At 41.2% G+C, this 20,137-nt stretch overlaps 1 protein-coding gene across 3 annotated transcripts in view; it reads right to left on the reverse strand.

Moving 5' to 3' along the window:
• Window positions 1-20,137, reverse strand: part of INTS3 (integrator complex subunit 3) — a 62,815-nt gene that overhangs the window by 31,125 nt on the left and 11,553 nt on the right. The window contains exon 1 of one of the 3 annotated variants that reach the window (XM_081494869.1): window positions 8,301-8,518. The exons of 1 other annotated variant lie outside the window; for it this stretch is intronic. Coding sequence is in view for 1 of the 2 variants with exons in the window: in XM_081494868.1 (XP_081350994.1) it covers window positions 7,781-7,924 (144 nt within the window). In the remaining variant the exon portion in view is untranslated. Of the gene's footprint in view, window positions 1-7,780; window positions 8,519-20,137 lie in introns of those variants that run through there. One more of the 3 variants, XM_081494868.1, reaches the window with a different exon arrangement.

Genomic DNA, 20,137 nt, shown 5'->3' on the forward strand with positions numbered 1-20,137 from the left:
TCCTGGTTTCTTTAACATTTAAATTGCAGGGGGAAAAGCTGGGAAGGGGAACCTCATGTATTAGAAGAGGCTTAAGTGAATTCTCTGGCAGTCCAGGGGTTAGGACTTGGCGCTTTCATTACCAGGGCCTGGGTTTGATCCCTGGTTGGAGAACTAAGATCCCACAATCCATGTGGCAGGTCAAAAAAAAAAAAGACTTAAAATGACAACTCCTTAAACAGAATTAGGACCCACAATCCATGCTGATAGATACATACATACATGACAAATAAAGAAGGGAAAGCTCTTCCTTACAGTGGAATGCCATCTAAAAACGCAGAAGGAATGACAGGAGTAATAACTGATTCAGGGAAATATCATTAATGCTAAAACTAGAGGTTAAACTTTCTCAAGAGTATATAGTTACATAGGCTCAAAACACTTATTAATCAAAGAGAAAATAACTGAAGGGAATTCTGGAGGACAACATCTTAACCAAGCAATCAGAGTTAGTATCCCAAGTACCAACACAAACTGACAGCTGAAATTTCAGACAACCCAAATTGAGCGATTCTATAAAATAACTGGCCTGTTAAAAGTGTTTAAGGTGAAGGACAGAGACAGGACTAAGAATAAAAGAGACAGTATACCTAAATTCAATGTGTGATTCTGGGCTGCTATAATGGACATTATTGGGACAACTGGTAAAATGTGAATATATACTGTAAGTAATATTAACATACTGATGTTAAATGTTCCAATTTAGATAATAAAACAGGGATTATGTAAGTGAGAATCCTGTTCTTAGGAAATACTCCTGGAAGTATTTAAATCTTAAGTGGCACGTGGCTGCAACTTATTCTCAAAAGGTTAAAATAATAACATGTATACAAAATGAAAACCAAATGCAGCAAATGTTAACAACTGGTGAGTCCGGAAGAAGAGTATTTGAGAGTTCTAGGTCTTAACAGTTTTTCTATAAGTTTGAAATTATTTAAAAAGTTATTAAAAAATTAAAGGGACATGTCAAATGAATGCAACAAATGTGTGCTCCTTGTTTGGTTACTGATCTGAAAAAAACACTTACAAAAAGAATTTATGGGCATTCCCTGGTGGTCCAGTGGTTGGGACTCTCTGCTTTGATGCTTGTGGGCCCAGGTACAATCCCTGGTCCAGGAACTAAGATCCCACAAGCCATGCCACACAGCCCCCCAAAAACCCCCCCAAAACAAGAAACCCAGTAAAGCACATGAGGAACTTTAGGGAAAAAAATCTTAAAAAAAAAAAAGGATTTATGAAACAGTTAATTTGAACAATGAGTATTTTATTACATTGAGGAATTATTAATATTTCAGGCATGCTATTGTGGCTATGTTAAAAAGAAAAAAGTCCATCTCTCATAGACATATATACGAAGTACCTACAGATGAAATGATATATCTTGGATTTGCCTCAAAATAATCCAGAGCAGACTAAAGGGAGATACAAGACTGCCATGTACTGATAAGTACTGAAGCAGAGTGATCATTCCAGGGCAGTTACACTACTCTCTCTACTTTTTCATGGTTGAAATGTCCCTCCAAAAACTTAAAAAATAAATTAAAAAAAAAAAAAAGGTGAGCACAAGAAAGAAAAGAACTAGTGGAGAACAAAAGGCCAAACTGAAACTTCAAGGGTCTCTAGTGAAACAAAGGTGAGGAGCACTGCATTAAAATCCAGGTGGGGCTAGTGGTAAAGAACCTGCTTGCCAATGCGGAAGACATAAAACAAGGGTTCACAAGGAAACCAGAATTGAAGGAGACATATGTACCCCAATGTTCACTGCAGCACTGTTTACAATAGCTAGGACATGGAAGCAACCTAGATGTCCATCGGCAGATGAATGAATAAGAAAGCTGTGGTACATATACACAATGGAATATTACTCAGCTATTAAAAAGAATGCATTTGAATCAGTTCTAATGAGGTGGATGAAACTGGGGCCTGTTATACAGAGTGAAGTCAGAAAGAAAAACACCAATACAGCATATTAACGCATATATATGGAATTTAGAAAGATGGTAACGATGACCCTATATGCAAGACAGCAAAAGGGACACAGATGCAAAGAACAGACTTTTGGACTCTTGTGGGAGAAGGTGAGGGAGAAGGTGAGGGTGGGATGATTTGAGAGAATAGCATTGAAACATGTATATTACCATGTATGAAATAGATCACCAGTCCATGTTCTATGCATGAGACAGGGCGCTCAGGCCCGGTGCACTGGGACGACCCTGAGGGATGGGATGGGGAGAGAGGTGGGAGGGAGGTTCAGGATGGAGGACACATGTACACCCATAGCTGATTCACGTGAATGTAAGGCAAAAACCACTACAATATTGTAAAGTAATTAGCCTCCAATTAAAATAAATAAACTAATTTTTTTTAAAAAAAGAGAAGGGTTCGATCCCAGGGTCGGATCGGGAAGATCCCCTGGAGGAAGGCTTGGCAACCCCCTCCAGTATTCTTGGCTGGAGAATCCCACGGACAGAGGAGCCTGGCAGGTTACAGTCCAGAGGAGTCGCAAAGAGTTGGACACAACTGAAGTAACTTAGCACCAGCATGCACCAAGGACCATTCTTAATTATAAAGGCAAACTCTATAACACAATACGTGCTCAATATTCTAAGGAGATTTTAAGTCACAGATCCTGTTCCAAAGCATTTAATACTAAGGATAAAGAAAATACTGACAAAGTGTATCTCATATTAGTCAGTGAGCCTCTTCCTAAACTACCTAAACTACTTCCTAAGTCTTTTAAAACATCTTGTTGAGAACTACTGACAAATAAGGACATAGGAAAGAGGTCTAGGAATGAAAGACCATCATGTTTCTCCTCTGACCATCTTCCTTTTCCTTTGACCATCATTCTTCTCCTTTGACCATCATCCTGAAGTTGTCTACATCCTTCCCTACCTAAGAGCAGAGCAGAAATGAGTATTAAGGCAAGGAGCTCCCAGAGCCAAAAAAATTCAACCTAAATTAGGCTCAAAGCTGCTCAGGTTTAAAAAAAAATAAAAAATAAATTAAAAAAAGCTGCTCAGGTTTGACAACGTCACTGCCCAACATCAGGTCTGACTATCCTCCAAATTAGGTCACATCAGCATGCTTAGCCTTAATCAACAGCACCTGAGTACTTGTGAAAAGGCGCTGTGAGATCACATGAAAAGCTGAGCTGTAAATCTCACAACCCACCTCTTCCACAAACTCTGAGATCCATCATTACCTAGTTCAGCTCCTATATGATAAGGGGAGGGAAGAAAATAACCTCAGGTTGTATCTTCTCTTTTTAAGTCTTATCCTTCTTCATCTAAGACAGTTATCAGTTCCTCCAGTTGCTAAATCCAGGCTGTTCTTGCTGGGCGCTCTGGGAGGCCCTGCTTACCCGGCCTAGGTTAACACGCAGTTTCAGAGTGGATGGTGAGCGAGCAGCAGCACAGCATCATAAAACCGTAGACATCACTTTGTGATAAAAAGGAAGAAATCTTTGCTGAATCAACAGAGATGCAAGAGAAGTCAAAAGAGCAGCTGGCTGTGAAGCCAATGGACAAACAAGGACCAGGAGAATCCCTCTACCACTTGTAAGCCTTGGGCTAATCTTAGGTGAGTTACCTAAATTACCCAAACTTACTTAACCCTTTACTTCTAATATTCCGGTTTTCTTACCTAAAAAAATAAGACAGAGCCTATATAAGGTTGCTTTGAGGATTAAACAAGGTTAACATACGTGAAAGCACCTAGCATATAGTCTCAGTTGAATCAGACTCTATTTCATCTGTGAAGAAGCTCAGTGATCACAACTGAATCCATGAGGACCAGACCACCCTTCAATGCCCCCCGCCACTACTTTTAATGGCATGTCCTTGGAGACTCCTGAAAACTGAGCCCTACACAGGACACTGGTAAATCCCTAACCAGGCTGAAAAGCTTCCTCTCCTACTTTTGCCTTCTGTGAGAGAAGAGGAAAGAGTACAGGAGAGGGAAGGCCTGACAGATGGACAATGCACCAAGATCCTAGAGCAAAACTGGAGGGCTGGCCTAGTTGCTCCCTGTGATGTAACACAGAGACCTTGGACTGAACCAGGTTTCTCTAGGCCCCTCCTCGATATCTAAGCTCCACTCAGAGGTCTGAGTCATTTCTATGGGTCACTGCCCAGTCAAGAAAGAAAACTGGCATCTTGGAACAGGGAGGCCTAACTAAGGATGTAGAAAATGGGAGAGTCCAGAATTTGGATGGGTGAATAAAAGCAATGAGGCAAGAAATATGAGGGTCAGTTCTTCCCAGGCAATAGAAATATATAAAGGATACTGCTCTTCTTGAACTACGGAAATTACTTTCCCAAACAGAGATGAGTGAACTAATTACAAATCATTCAGAGTGACTGGAGGACCACATCTCCTCAGAGGGCTGTAGGGAGCCAGATCCCTACAATCAAGTAGTAGCACCCCTTCTTCCCCTCAGACAACCGAGGCCCTTAGTAAAGACGGAACCACACATGCAGTTGCCAACAACTGCTGGCAGAATGACTGTTCAGAGGAAGCCCTTCATGACAGCACCTCAGAAAGCTGAGTAAGTATTTACCATCTCTAGGAGCTTCTAAAATAATTTTTCTAATACTAAGACTACCTTACCATGGTTTCCATGACAGTAGCGGTAGATGGAGAGAGGGTGGAAAGCAGGGAGGTCTTCTAATTTGCAAGTATATACCTGAAGCTGAGACTCAAGTCTGAGGATTGCTCTAACCTCTCAGTGTCTTCTCCTTCCTCCAGGTAACACACAGTTTGCTAAAAACTATATTATTTAATGGCTTCCCAGGTTGTTCACTGGTAAAAAAGCCACCTGCCAAGCAGGAGACTCAGGTTTGATCCCTGGGTTGGAAAGATCCCCTGGAAGAGGACATGGCAACCCACTCCACTATTCTTGCCTGTGAAATTCCATGAACAGAGGAACCTGAAGGGGTACAGTCTATGGGGTTGCAAAGAGTTGGACATGAGTTAGCAACTAAGCAACAACAATAATAAATACTTAAATACTGTCCCCTTATGGGAAGTCAGTGGCCTTCAGAGACTAAAATTCAAAGGCTTAAGGAAAAGATATGATCTGACCTACAAAGTCCCCAAGGACTCACATTAGTAAAGAGTTACTGAACAAACTGGGTTCCAAGTATTCTACAACCGAGAGTCACTTGTAAGTGAAATGAGGATTTAAAGGGAAAAAAATCAGAAATGACTCAAAGGCCATTCCCTGGAGAATCTTCACAGACTGGATGCGCCTTGGAGAAAACCTGGAAGGGAGATACTTCTAACCAAATGGAAAACTGATACCTGTCCAGAGCTTAAGAGGAGGTTCCAGCTTATTTGAGCCACAGCTCCTGCCTTTAGCCTTACTTCAAAGTGGACAGGGTGCTTCTCCACATAGGAGTGACCAGGAGCTTTGAAGGCTTGTGCGATTAGGAGCTACGTGTTCTAAATGCCTCCAATCTTTGGCACTATTTTTATCTCATTCCTCAAATCTGGATGAGCAAGAATTCCCCATTCAAAGAAAAGAACAGGGCCAAAGAGAAGAAAGGATACGACAAATGCTCCCTTGAGTAGACGGGTCACAGCCCCTGCCTGTGATGCTCCTCACCAGCACTTCACACTCCAGGCCTCGAAGGGCCTTTCCTCATCACGTTCAGCTATGACTCCGGTCTCTTCACAACCCTCACTGGGTTTTTGTTTTCACCTTTCTTGTGTTAACTCAGTCTTTAGATGATAAGCTCTGGAAGGCAGGCCTTGGGTCTCCCTACTGTGTTCCTGGGCAATAGGTGGGACTATGCTGGAAACAACCAAGACAGAACAACCAGAGATCAGTCAATACTAAGTTTTGAGTGCGGAGATGTGTGACGAGACCCAGAGGAAGAAGCCAGTAAGTCTTAACCTTAGTCACTCTGGTCTAGTGGGAGCCACACATGAGGTTAGAAACTGGCAAGGCATGTTGGAAAATTCAGAGGCAAAGGACAAAGGGCATAGAAGGAAAGGAGGAAGGCCAAGACAAGCTGAGAAACATCTACAACACAAAGGATATCAAGAAAAAAAGGGGACCCCCCCTCCCCCTTCTCTCTGGAAACAGCTGAAAGTTCACTCTCAGACAGTCCAAAAGAGCAAGAAAATAAATGCTTCGTCTCTTATGAGATCCCCTTTTGCCATATTATTTCACTTGCTAGCAAACATGTCACTCCTTGGGGAACAGGATGCTGTGGTACAAATTAGAACAGGATGACCCTTCCAGCAATCAGGGTGGGAAGTAAACAAGGGTTTCACTACCCTTGGGGTCTTTTCCCCTCCACCCAACTGGTGCAGTGATCAAAGGTAATCAATGACTTTCTTGCTACAATTCTAGAGATCTAGTGCTAGAACCCAGGGCTCAATAAATACTTTGACAATGACAGTGGCCATTTCTAAACATGTAGACAATTTAAAATGCCAGGCAATCCTGGCAAAGTCATTTGTATTTGTTTCAGGAATACATTACTTTTAGCATTGTTAGCTGCCTTGTTAGTGCAGCAGGTAGCACTCAAGTTTCATATATAAGCATTTTTTATGTTCCTAATTGGATTTACCTTAGCTGATAACAACAGGAGAAAACAAACTCTAATTCATCTCACAGAGAACTACAAGGGAGAAGCATGATGGAAAGCGTGTCTGTGAACAGACATTTTTGATGGATAACCCACAAGGTTGCTGTCCAGGCGCTTCTTGATTCACAAAGCTCATTTTTGCATGTGTTCTGCCGTCTTGCATCTGAACCAACATTCCTTCAAACTTACAGTATGAATTCCACCTATCTGCTTGACCACCCTCTAACATCTGATCAACAGCGGTGACAAAGTCAGAAGCAGGGAATTGCCTATGAAGAGACAGAGCCTAATAATTTACTTGTCCTGTCCCTGGATAACCACTGAGTTGAATGTATTAGGTCTTACAAACAATCCAGCAATCATGTCACACTTCTCAGTCTCATATTCCTAAGTATGTCTCTTCATGTATAGCACAGGAAAGGGATAAATGATCAACTCTGGACTGTCAGGGACAGGGCAAGAGGAACAAGTGGGGGGGTCAATTATTCAGTAGTCTAAAATCCCTATTCAGGCCCAAGGCATCGCCTCACGTTACCCTCTTTCTCAGCACCTGTATGTTCCCTCCTTTGTGTGTGTGCTACCTGGTTGTGAAGGACAGTCCCCTAGGTCCCATTCACCCGTAACAAAACACAACTCACTTTTCCTTAGGTCTTCACTCATTCTAAAAGCCCAGTTAACATCACTGGCAATTGAGGGTCTACATGAAGTCAACACTATCTAAGAGGAGGCTCCAAGATCTAGTGCAAGCTCCTATCAGACCCACCCCCCAAAACACCTACATACACATACATTACTTGTCGACTCAATATATGACCTGACTGAAACAGGGTTAAATATTAATTATAGCTGTGGCCTATATGTGAAAGGAATGTCAAAAATAAATCCAGTAGATCTTGATGCTATATCCCTTCCTCATCAACACGCCCCCCCCCCCATTTTCACCGTAGTGGCTGCTGTTGCTATGACAACCTGTCCAGGAAGTTGGCCCACACGTCTTCCTTCAGGAGCAGGAAGTCAGGAGCAGTGTTTGTGTTGTCTTAGAAAAAACTTTAAGGCCTCCTCCCCCACCCCCACCCCATATCCGCTCCAGTATCCCTCCTCAACCCCATTTCTTAACTCCCTTCCCCACCCCCCACACCTACCTCCTCTAACTCATCCTTGGCATCCAAACTGGTTGAAAGTAGCAGCCTCCCCCCTCCTGGGGCTCCTGCTCCCGCTCCTCCTCCACCTCCCGCTGGTCCCGAAGCAGCTGCTGCTGCTGCCCCCTTTCCCTTCTGTAACTCCATGGCTGCAGCCGGGAGACGGGAAAAGGCCCGGGAGTGGATGGGTAGGAAGTCCTAGAAACGGGGAATCTAGGACTGACAAGGACTGGGGGGCAAGAGGGACAAGGTGGGGGGGAGGGGATAAGGGTCCCTGGCCTCTGCACGCCTCTCTCCTCTCCGAAAGGGCACTCCTGTGCAGGAGGCGAAGGCAGGCGGGCCTCTAGGTCGTGCCTCTGGACTGGCAGTGCTGAGGAAGCGCCGTTAGCTCCTAAGTATGCAGGGCTAAAGGTCTGCGCCCTTACGGGAAGTGTAGGAGAGGCTTCTGTCCCTGAAGAAGTGGAAAAGGAGCCCTTTCTGGCTTCTCACCCTAAGAGAGGCTGGGAAAACCTTAAGTTTCTACCTCAGGAGGTGGGGGGAAAAAGGAGTCCTGCCCCTGAAGTAGGGTGTAGGAAACCTTCCTGGCTGATGCCCCAAGGATTGGGGAGCGAGGTTCCTTTGGTTCCGGCCCCCAGGGGGTGAGGGTGAGGCAGTAAGCGCTATAGGAGGACACGGACGACCAGCTTCTCCCTACACCACACAGAGGCGGCCATGGTGGAAGAGCGGGGGGGTGGGAAGGCCAAGAGCGGGGGCGGGGGCGGGGTGAGGAATCGTGGAGGCCAGCGCCGGAAGTGAGCAGTCGCGGTCCCTGGCCTCCGCCAATAGCGGCTTCCGCGGTGTCTCTCAGTCTCGAAGGAGTAGGCCGACGTCGGCCCACAGGCCTTTACCCCGGCTGCCAATGGTACAAAGCAGAAGAGAAACCAGTCTGATGGACAGCCAGAGTGTCCACTCATATTCTTCTTCTGCTCTCGGAGGGCGGGACGGAACGACTTCCCGGAGTTGGGGTGGATGTGAGAGATCAGGAAGGAGAGAGACTGCGCCTGCGTGCGTTGACGCGCGTGCGCGGCGCTGGCCTCCACCCTCCTTTGCTCCCTCGTTCAGAAGCGAGGGTGGTACTGGAATCAGGGCACTGTTCATCCCTAGGTGGCTTTGAGAAAACCGAATCCTAGTTATGAATTGACATAGCAGGGCCGAGGAGCAGAACCCTAACCCTTAAGCAGTGTCAGAGCAAATGCCATTGGATGGTGTGGAGCCAGCTCCCGGAGCTAAGAGTATATCACACAAGCTATTGGAAGCGTCCATGCAACTGCAGTTATCAGCCAGACACTCAGGAAGAAAAAAGGATGGACCTACTTCTGCACACCGCTCATTAGAACCGTGCACTGATTCATTATTAGAAAGGCTTCTGGAAGCTCTGTATTGTCCTGCTTTATCTGTGTTCGTGTCAGCATTTGCCCCTAGCAATCCAGTGTGGAAGCTTGTTTTTGACATTTTTTTCCCTCCCATAATTCAGTCAGTAAAGGCTTTTTATTAGAAATGTTTCTGGAATTTGTTCTTCTCTGGCCTGTATATGTGTGTATGTGTGTGTATATACATATATATAGTATATCCTCAGGGATTACAGTGGATTCAAGCCCATTCAACATCCTGCCACTTCTCTAATCATGCTAAACTACCCTCTCAGACACCTGAATTGCCCAAATCCTTAGTAGAATTTATGTGACTCATGCTATCTAATCAATATAGTTTCCCAAGACTTATTTTTAAAATTATTATAATTTAAAAGCCTGTAATAAAAACTCAATAACTGCAAAGTAGAAGGAACCCTGTTTTTTTCCCTTTCATCCCATCCAGTCTCACTTCTCTTGAGTCTTAAGTGTTACTAATTTGTTGTATATCTTTCTCTACTTTTTAAAAATACATAAACACAGATCCACACGTCTTTGGTTGTTTTCATTTGTTTTTTTAACAAAAATAAAATTGTTTTATGATTTCTTTCTTCTTGCTCAATTAGTATTTCTATCCTGACCATTTTTTTTCTCCCAAATCAAAACATGGAAATAAACTTCATTCTATCTAACAACCTCATAAAATTCGCCTCCTCTCTTATGGGGAAATTGAGCTCTTCCCTGATGCTGCCCCCACCTAGCTGATTTCCAGAACGAAAGACCTTCCATTTGTCAAAATCCACCCACTGTTGAAGGCAATTGAGGTTAAAAATAGCAAGGTGTTTCCCCCCCCTCTTGGAAGGGGAAGCTATAGTTACCATTAGTAAGAATCAAATAATAAGGCCCTAGAATCAAGAAAAAATTAAAATGGAAAGACTCACAGTCCTGCAGAAAGTTCCTCTATCAAAGAAAAAACAAACAAATCAATGCCTAATAATCCTGAGAGATGTTTGGGTTTGACAATAAAGGAATCTCCCTACCTCAGAGAGAATGATGAATTACAGGGTTTGGGTAAAGACTAAAAAGGCATACTTATAAAATTTATAAAAACATAAAGCTGAGACTAGTAGCTATTAGACCAGATTGCCATATAGCACTGAAAATGCTATTAATGAGGTCAGAGATTGAACTAACAGAACACAAAGTTATTTAATAATGGAAGGTGTGCTTACTTGTATGCCCAGGCCTAGGCTAGAAAGGATTTAAAACAGGGATAAATGTGAGTTCCTGAAATTAGTATTAAAAAATTAGTGAAGTGAGATAGGCAAAGATTTATTTTTTTAAATATTTATACATTTTTGGCTGCACTGGGTCTTCATTACTGTGCGTGGGCTTTCTCTAGTTGTGGAGAGTGGGGGCTTCAGTAGTTTCATCATGTGGACTTAGTTGTCCCAAGGCATGTGGAACCTTCCCGGACCAGGGATTGAACCTGTATCCCTTGTGTTGGCAGGTGGATTCATAACCACTGGACCACCTGGGAAGTCTGCAAAGATTTCTTAATAGATACAAAAATCATAATGGAAGGATGGATGAACTGGACTTAATTAAAATTAAGATCTGTTGGACTTTCTCGGTCCAACTCCATGCCAACACAACATGGTGCAACTTGGTGCAACTAAACCTGTGCACCAAACTACTGAGCCTGCACTCTAGAGTGCATGTGCTACAGCTGCTGAAGCCTCCAATCTTCACACCTAGAGAAAGTTCACTTGCAGCAACAAAGACCCAGCACAGCTGAAAATAAATAAATAAATAAAATTTTTAAAAAATTAAGAACTGTCCATTAAAAGATGTCATTAAAAGGATAAAAGACAAGCCATGAACTGGGAGAAAATATTTGTAATGCACATATCTGATAAAAACTGTCATCACAAGATGATATTAATAGGTAGGTAGATAGATAGAGATATATAAAACACAAAAAAACCCTCATTTGAAAAGTGGACAAAAGACATAAGCTGGCATTTCACAAAGAAGGACATCCAAATGGTTAAAAACACATGAAAAAGTTGTTAATATCAAGTCATTAGGACAATATTACTTAAAACTACAAAGTAATACTGGAAATTCTAGCCAGAGCAATTAGAAAAGAAAAAGAAACAAAAGATATCCAAATTGAAAATGAAAAATAATATTATACCTATGCATAGATGAAATCCATAACCCCATATAGAGGAAACCCCCAAAGAATCCACAAGAAAGACTGTAGAACTAATAAATGAATTCAGCAAACTTGTAGGGTACAAGATCAACACAAAGCCCCAGCTGTGTTTCTGTATAACAGCCGTGAATAATCTGAAAAGGAATTTAAGAAGGCAATTCCAGGAATTCCCTGGCTGTTCAGTGGTTAGGACTCTGAGCTTTCACTGCCGGGTCCTGCAAGCCACATGGTGTGCCAGAAAAAAGAAAAGCAGCAATTCCATTTATAATATCTTCAAAAGAACAAAATACCTAGGAATAAATGTAAACAATGGAGTAAAAGACTTGCACACTGGAAACGACAAATTATTGCTGAAAGAAATTAGGAAGATCTAAACAAATGGAAGATATCCTATGTCCATGGATAAGAAGACAATATTGAAGTACTAAACAAAGCAACTGATCTACAGATTTAATGCAATCTCAATAAAAATTCCAAAGCTTTTTTTTGGTAGAAATGGAAAAGTCAATCTACAAACTCATATGGAATTGCAAGGGGCTCTGAATAGCCAAAATAATCTTGAGAGAAAAAAAAAGAACAGAGCCAAGGATTCACACTTCCCATTTTTAAAATGACTACAGTAAGCTATAGTAATAAAAACAGTGTTGTGTTGGCATGAAGATAGACATACAGATCAAGAGAATAGAATTGAGAGTCCAGAAATAAAATAATAAATTTATAGCTAGTCAATTAAAAAAAAATTTGTTTGGTTGTGCTGGGTCTTCGTTGCTGTGAGCAGGCTTTCTCCAGTTGTGGAGAGCTGGGGCTGCTCTCTAGTTATGGTGCACAGGCTTCTCACTGCAGTGGCTTCTCTTGTTGCAGAGCACAGGCTCTAGGACACACGGGCTTCAGTAGTTGTGGCTTGTGGGCTCTAGAGCATGGGCTCAGTAGTTGTGGCACATGGGTTTTTGCTCCGAGGCATGTGAAATCTTCTCAGACTAGGGTTAGAACCCGTGTCCCTGCATTGGCAGGTGGATTCTTATCTACTGTACCACTAGGGAAGTCCTAATAGCTAGTCAATTTTTGACAAGGGTGCCAAGTTCATACAATGGGGAAAGAACAGTCTCTTCAACAGACAATGATGGGACAACTGGATTTCCACAGGCAAAAGAATGAAATTGGACCCCTTCTTCACACCATTTACAAAAATTATCTCAAAAATGTATCTACAATCTAAATATGAGAGGTAAAACTATAAATTTCTTAGAAGAAAACATAGGACAAAAGCTTCATGACACTGGATTTCAAAATGGATTCTGAGATATGATACCAAAAGCATGAACAACAAAAGGAAAAAGAAATAAACTAGATATCATGAAAATTTAAAACTTTGTACACCAAAGGATATTATCAAGAAAGTTAAAAGACAACACATAGAAAGGGAGAAAATATTTGCAAGTCATATGAGGGTTTAATATCCAGAATATATAAAGAACTCCTAAAACTCAAAAACAAAACAAAAAAAACCCAATTAGAAAATGGGCTGCTGCTGCTGCTAAGTCACCTCAGTCGTGTCCGACTCTGTGCAAACCCATAGACGACAGCCCACAAGGCTCTGCCGTCCCTGGGATTCTCCAGGCAAGAACACTGGAGTGGGTTGCCATTTCCTTCTCCAGTGCATGAAAGGGAAAAGTGAAAGTGAAGTTGCTCAGTCGTGTCCGACTCTTAGCAACCCCATGGACTGTAGCCTACCAGGCTCCTCCGTCCATGGGATTTTCCAGGCAAGAGTACTGGAGTGGGGTGCCATTGCCTTCTCCAAGAAAATGGGCAGAAGACTCAAATAGATATTTTCCCAAAGAAGGTATATAAATATAAGCACTTGTACAGTTGGTCAACGTCATTAGTAATAAAGGAAATACAAATCAAATATATGTTGTAACATGGATGAACCTTAAAAACAATATGCTAAGTGAAATAATCCAGATAGGAAAGAGTAACTATTACATGATTCCAAGTATATGAAATATCTAGAATAGACAAATTCATAAAAGTAGAAAGTTGATTAGAGGTTACCAGGAATAAGGGAGGTGGGAATAGGGAGCTATTCTTTAGTGGTTATAGATTCTCTTTTTGAGGTGATGAAAACATTTTGGGAATAATGGTGATGGTTATATAACGTCGTGAATGGAATTAACGCCGCTGACTTATACAGTTAAAAATGGTTAAAACAGTAAATTTTGTGTTACATGTATGTTACCACAGTAAAAAAATAATCTTTAAAAACTACAATGAAAAAATAACCTTTGACAAAAATCATAGTAACAAGGATTTAAGCAAGAATGTGAGAAACCCAAATTGAGGGACATTCTACAACATAACTGGTCTGTCCAAAATGTTAAGCCTCTTAGATCTAAGACTGAAGAACTCTTCTAGATAAAAAAATATCATGGATTAAAAAAAATACCATGGAGACATAAGAACTGTACATAATGTGTGATCCTGGGCTGGATTCTGGACTGAAGAAAAATGTTTTCTACAATATGACTTATTGGGACAATTGGAAATTGGAAAATTTTGAATAATACATGCTTATAGACTAGATAGCAGTAAATTTCCTGATTTCAATCAATAAATAATAGTAAGAAATGTCATTCCAATCCCAAAGAAAGGCAATGCCAAAGAATGCTCAAACTACCGCACAATTGCACTCATCTCACATGCTAGTAAAGTAATGCTCAAAATTCTCCAAGCCAGGCTTCAGCAATATGTGAACCGTGAACTTCCAGATGTTCAAGCTGGTTTTAGAAAAGGCGGAGGAACCAGAGATCAAATTGCCAATATCCGCTGGATCATCGAAAAAGCAAGAGAGTTCCAGATAAACATCTATTTCTGCTTTAGTGACTATGCCAAAGCCTTTGACTGTGTGGATCACAATAAACTGTGGAAAATTCTGAAAGAGATGGGAATACCAGACCATCTGACCTGTCTCTTGAGAAACCTGTATGCATGTCAGGAAGCAACAGTTAGAACTGGACATGGAACAACACACTGGTTCCAAATAGGAAAAGGAGTACGTCAAGGCTGTATATTGTCACCCTGTTTATTTAACTTCTATGCAGAGGACATCATGAGAAACGCTGGGCTGGAAGAAACACAAGCTGGAATCAAGATTGCCAGGAGAAATATCAATAACCTCAGGTATGCAGATGACACCACCCTTATGGCAGAAAGTGAAGAAGAACTAAAGAGCCTCTTGATGAAAGTGAAAGAGGAGAGTGAAAAAGTTGGCTTAAAGCTCAACGTTCAGAAAACTAAGATCATGGCATCTGGTCCCATCACTTCATGGGAAATAGATGGGGAAACAGTGCACACAGTGTCAGACTTTATTTTTTTGGGCTCCAAAATCACTGCTGATGGTGATTGCAGCCATGAAATTAAAAGATGCTTACTCCTTGGAAGGAAGGTTATGGCCAACCTAGATAGCATATTTAAAAGCAGAGACATTACTTTGCCAACAAAAGTCCGTCTAGTCAAGGCTATGGTTTTTCCAGTGGTCATGTATGGATGTGAGAGTTGGACGGTGAAGAAAGCTGAGTGCTGAAGAATTGATGCTTTTGAACTGTGGTGTTGGAGAAGACTCTTGAGAGTCCCTTGGACTGCAAGGAGATCCAATCAATCCATCCTAAAGGAGATCAGTCCTGGGTGTTCATTGGAAGGATTGATGTTGAAGCTGAAACTCCAATACTTTGGCCACCTCACGCAAAGAGTTGACTCATTGGAAAAGACCCTAATGCTGGGTAGAATTGGGGGCAGGAGGAGAAGGGGATGACAGAGGATGATATGGTTGGATGGCATCACTGACTCGATGGACATGGGTTTGGGTAGACTCTGGGAGTTGGTGATGGACAGAGAGGCCTGGCGTGCTGCAATTCATGGAGTCGGAAAGAGTCGGACACGACTGAGAGACTGAACTGAACTGAACTGCACTGAAGAAATGTCATATATATATTTTATACATATATAAAAACAATATATTAGTATGTGTATTTATACATATGTATAATTCTAACCCTTTATGTTATAGATATACAGCATATATAGATAGGGAGAGAGAATGATAAAGAAAATGTAGTAAAATGTTAATTGGTAAATCTAGTTGAAGGGTGTATAGAAGTTCTTTGTACCCTTCTTGTAACATTTCTGTAATTAAAAATTACTTCAGATTTTTAAAGTTTCAAAAAGAAACTTATGAGATACCACTAAACACTTATGAGACTTAAAAGACTGACAATACCGAGTGTTGGTGACAATGTCTAGTGATTAGAACTATCATACACTGCTGGATAGTGTGGAAATTAGACTAATTACTTTAGTAAACTGTTGAATAGTATCTACCAAAGTTAAACAATTGCCCATCCCATGACATATTAATTCCACTCTAAATTTATAGCCAAGAGGAATTACTGCACGTGTCCACAAAACAGCATGTATAAGAATTTTCATAGTAGCACTGTTTATTACAGTAAAACAACCAGAAACAATTGTGAACCAAAAACTACTCTTAAAGAATAGTCTTCTTTAAAAAACTAGAAACAATCCAAAAGTCCATCAATAATAAAAAGGCTGTAAAAAGGAATATCTCTCCATATCTCTATACTTATATATGCTTTAAACTAGGGCTTCCCTGGTAGCTCAGCTGGTAAAGAATCACCTACAATGTGGGAGACCTGGGTTCGATTCCTGGGTGGGAAAGATCCGCTGCAGGAGGGCTTGGCAACCCACTCCAGTATTCTTGCCTGGAGAATCCCATGGAGAGTGGGCTACAGTCCATGGGGTCGCAAATAGTTGGACATGACTGAGCAACTAAGAACAGCACAGCATACTTTAAACTGACACAACATTGTAAAACAACTATACTTCAATTAGTTGAAGTATACAGTCCATGGAATTCTCCAGGCCAGAATCCTGGTGTGGATAGCCTTTCCCTTCTCCAGGGGATCTTCCCAACCCAGGGATCAAACCCAGGTCTCCTGCATTGCAGGCAGATTCTTTACCAGCAGAGCCACAAGGGAAGCCCAAAAATACTGGAGTGGGTAGCCTATCCCTTCTCCAGGGAGTCTTCCCAACCCAGGAATCAAACCGGGGTCTCCTGCATTGCAGGTGGATTCTTTACCAACTGAGCTATCAGGGAAGCTCATACTTCAATTTAGAAAAGAAAAATAATAGAAAGGATGAATAATTATAGATATATTAATACAATGGAATAATATATAGTGGTAAGAAAGAACAAACTCTCACAACATTGGATGCATTTCACAGACATAATGTTGACTGAAAGAATCCCAACCCAGCACCAAAAAGAAATGATGCATTAAGCCATGAAAAAACATGGAAGAACCCTCAATGTACATTACTTAGTGACAGAAGTCAATCTGAAAAAGGCTATATACTGTATGATTCCAACTTTATGACATTCCAGAAAAGGCAAAACTGTGTGGAGAGCAAAAAGATCTGGTTGCCAGGGGGTGGATGATGGGTGGAAGGATGAATGAGGAGAGCACAGAGAATTTTTAGGGCAGTGAAAATACTCTGTATGATATTATAATGATTGATACATGTCATTATACATTTGTCCAAATCTGTAGAATGTATAATACCAAGGTAAACACTGAGGTAAACTAGTGAGTCTATATGATAATAATGTGTCAGTGTAGGTTCCTAGGTTGTAACAAGTGTACCAATCTGATGGGGGATGTGGATAATGGAGGAGGCTATGCATATGTGGGGGCAAAGGGTATGTGGGAAATCTCTGTACCTGGCCCTCAGTTTTGGTGGGACCTTAAATTGCTTTTTATAAAGACTTACAAAAAACAAGAAAGAATCTAGACTTACTAAGTACCCTAAGTATATATTGTGCCATTTCATGTATATGAAGTTCAAGAATACTTAGTTACCTATGCCAGTAGAAATAAGAATAATGACTAACTCTGAGGAAGCGAGAGTTGGAAGAGATATTGATTGGGAAGGGAAATGAAGGAGACTTCTGAGGTGCTAGGAGCAATTAGATCTTTATTTGGGTGATGGTTATATGGTTTATTTGGGTGATAGCATGCATGTGTATGCACGCGTGCTAAGTCGTTTCAGACATGTCTGACTCTGCGACCCTGTGGACCTTAGTACACCAGGCTCTTCTGTCCATGGGATTATCCAGGCAACAATACTCGAGTGGGTTGCCACACTCTCCTCCAGGGGATCTTCCCAATCCAGGGATCTAACCCACGTCTCTTATATCTCCTGCATTGATAAGCAGGCTTTTTGTTGTTGTTTTTTTTAATCACTGAGCCACCTGGGAAGCCTGGGTGATGGCATACGTATGTAAAAATTTATTGAACTGTATATTTTACTATGTATATATGCTTTACCTCAATTTTTTTAAATGGAGCAAATGAAACAAAGTTGAGACACCACTTTTCATCTGTCAGGTTGGCAAAAATCCCAAATTTGGAAAACAGTTGTCAAAGTTTTAGGGAATTAGTCATACTCATGTTTGGTTGTTGGATGTACCTGTTGGTAAACTTTATATGGGGACACTTTGAAATAGATATAACAACTACAAACATATATACTTTTTGACTCAGGAATCTCACTTCTAGGAGTTTACCTTGCAGATATACTGCATGCAACATGACAAAGATATGAGAGTACACATTTGGTGGATGAATCAGATTAAACATTATGACATTGCATAAAACAGCAAAATATTGGACTTCCGGGGTGGTCCAGTGGTTAGGAATCTACTTGTCAAAGCAACGATCACGAGTTTGATCACTGGTCTGGGAAGATTCCACATGCCACAGGGCAACTAACTAAGCCCGTGCGCTACAACTACTGGAGCCTGCATGCTCTAGAGTTGGTGCTCCACAGCAAGAGAAGCCTCTGCGATGAGAAGCCCATGCACCACAATTAGAGAGTAGCCCTGGATTGCCACAACTAGAGAAAGCCTGCACACAGCAACAAAGACCCAGTGCAGCCAAAATAAGTAAATAAACAAAATAGACTTTAAAAAAAAGAGCAAAATATTGAAAACATGTCAGTGTTTATCAACTAGGTCAATAGATTATGACATAAATACAAAAATTAATACTATGCAGCTCAAAAAGAATAAAGAAGCTATTTCCAGGTGGGATGGGGTGGGAGGTGGGAAGGAGGTTCAAGAGGGAGAGGACATATGTATACCTATGGCTGATTCATGCTGATATATGGCAGAAACCAACAAAATATTGTAAAGCAATTATCCTTCAATTTAAAAACAAATAAATTTTAAAAAAGAAACTATTTCCAAGTTGAATGTAAAGAGTTCAAAGATACGTTATTAAGTGAGCTAAGCAAGATGCTACCATTTGTGTAAGAAAGGGAAAACATAATATATACTTGTGTGTGCTCATGCTCACATAAAGAAACTTGGTGAGAACAAAAAAAAGTTAATAAAAGTGCTTACTTATATTTACATGGATATAGATGACAATGGGGCAGATGCAAGAGAAATTTTTCACAGTGTATCTTTATATACACATTTTGTTTTTCAACTGTGTAATTGCTGACTTTAAAATTCAACTAGTTTAACTTAAAAGAGGCTCTAAGGGGCTTCCCTGGTGGCTCAGTGGTAAAGAATCTGCCTGCCAGTGCAGGAAATGCAGGTTCAGTCGCTGGGTTGGGAAAATCCCCCAGAGAAAGAAATGGCAACACACTCCAGTATTCTTGCCTGGGAAATCCCATGGACAGAGGAACCTGGCAAGCTACATACAGTCCATGGGGTTGCAAACAGTTGGGCACGACTTAGTGACTAAACAACAACAACAACCATATGTGTTAGCAATTCTGCTTCTGGATATTGAGATGAAGGAAATGAAAACATTAAGTTGAAAAGACATATGTATCCCCACGTGCACTGCAGCAGTATTTAAAATTGCCAAGATTTGGAAACAACCCAAGTTGCCGTTAACTTAATGGATAAAGAAAATGTGGTATGTATATTTAATGGAATATTATTTGGCCATGAAAAATAATGTAACCTTGCTATTTAAGACAACATGGGACTTCCCTGGTGGCAGAGTGGATAAGAATCCACCTGTCAATGAAGGGGACACAGGGTTGATCCCTAGTCTGGGAAGGTTCCACATGGTGTGGAGCAACTAAGCCTGTGACCACAGTGACTAAACCCTGCATGCTCTAGGGCCCGCGAGCCACAACTAATGAGCCCCTGTGCAGCAACTGCTGAAGCTTGTGCAGCTAGAGCCCCTGCTCTGCAACAAGAGAAGTCACCACAATAAGCCTGCTCTCCGCAACTAGAGAAAGCCTGCATGCAGCAACGAAGATCCAATGCAGCCAAAAAAAAAAAAAAAAGACAACATGGATGGACCTTCAGGACATTATGCTAAGTTAAATAAATTAGAGAAAGACAAATACTGTACAATCTCACTTATATGTGAACTCTGAAACAAACAATAACAATTACAAAAATTTAACTCATAGATACAGAGAACAAACTGGTAGTTGCCAGAGGTGGGAGTGGAGTGGCAAAATGGCCAAAAGGTACAAACTTACAGTTATAAAATAAATAAGTAATGGATATGTAATGCATAGCAGGGTGACTATAGTAAATGATACTGTATTGTCTATCTGAAAGATGCTGAGAGAGTAGATCTTAAAAGTTCTCACTAGAAAAAAAATCTGACTCTGTATGGTGATGGATGTTAACTAGACTTACTGTGG

The sequence above is a fragment of the Giraffa tippelskirchi genome, chromosome 5 (genome assembly GCF_054371585.1).
Source record: "Giraffa tippelskirchi isolate mGirTip1 chromosome 5, T2T-mGirTip1v1.2.pri, whole genome shotgun sequence".
NCBI lineage: Eukaryota > Metazoa > Chordata > Mammalia > Artiodactyla > Giraffidae > Giraffa > Giraffa tippelskirchi.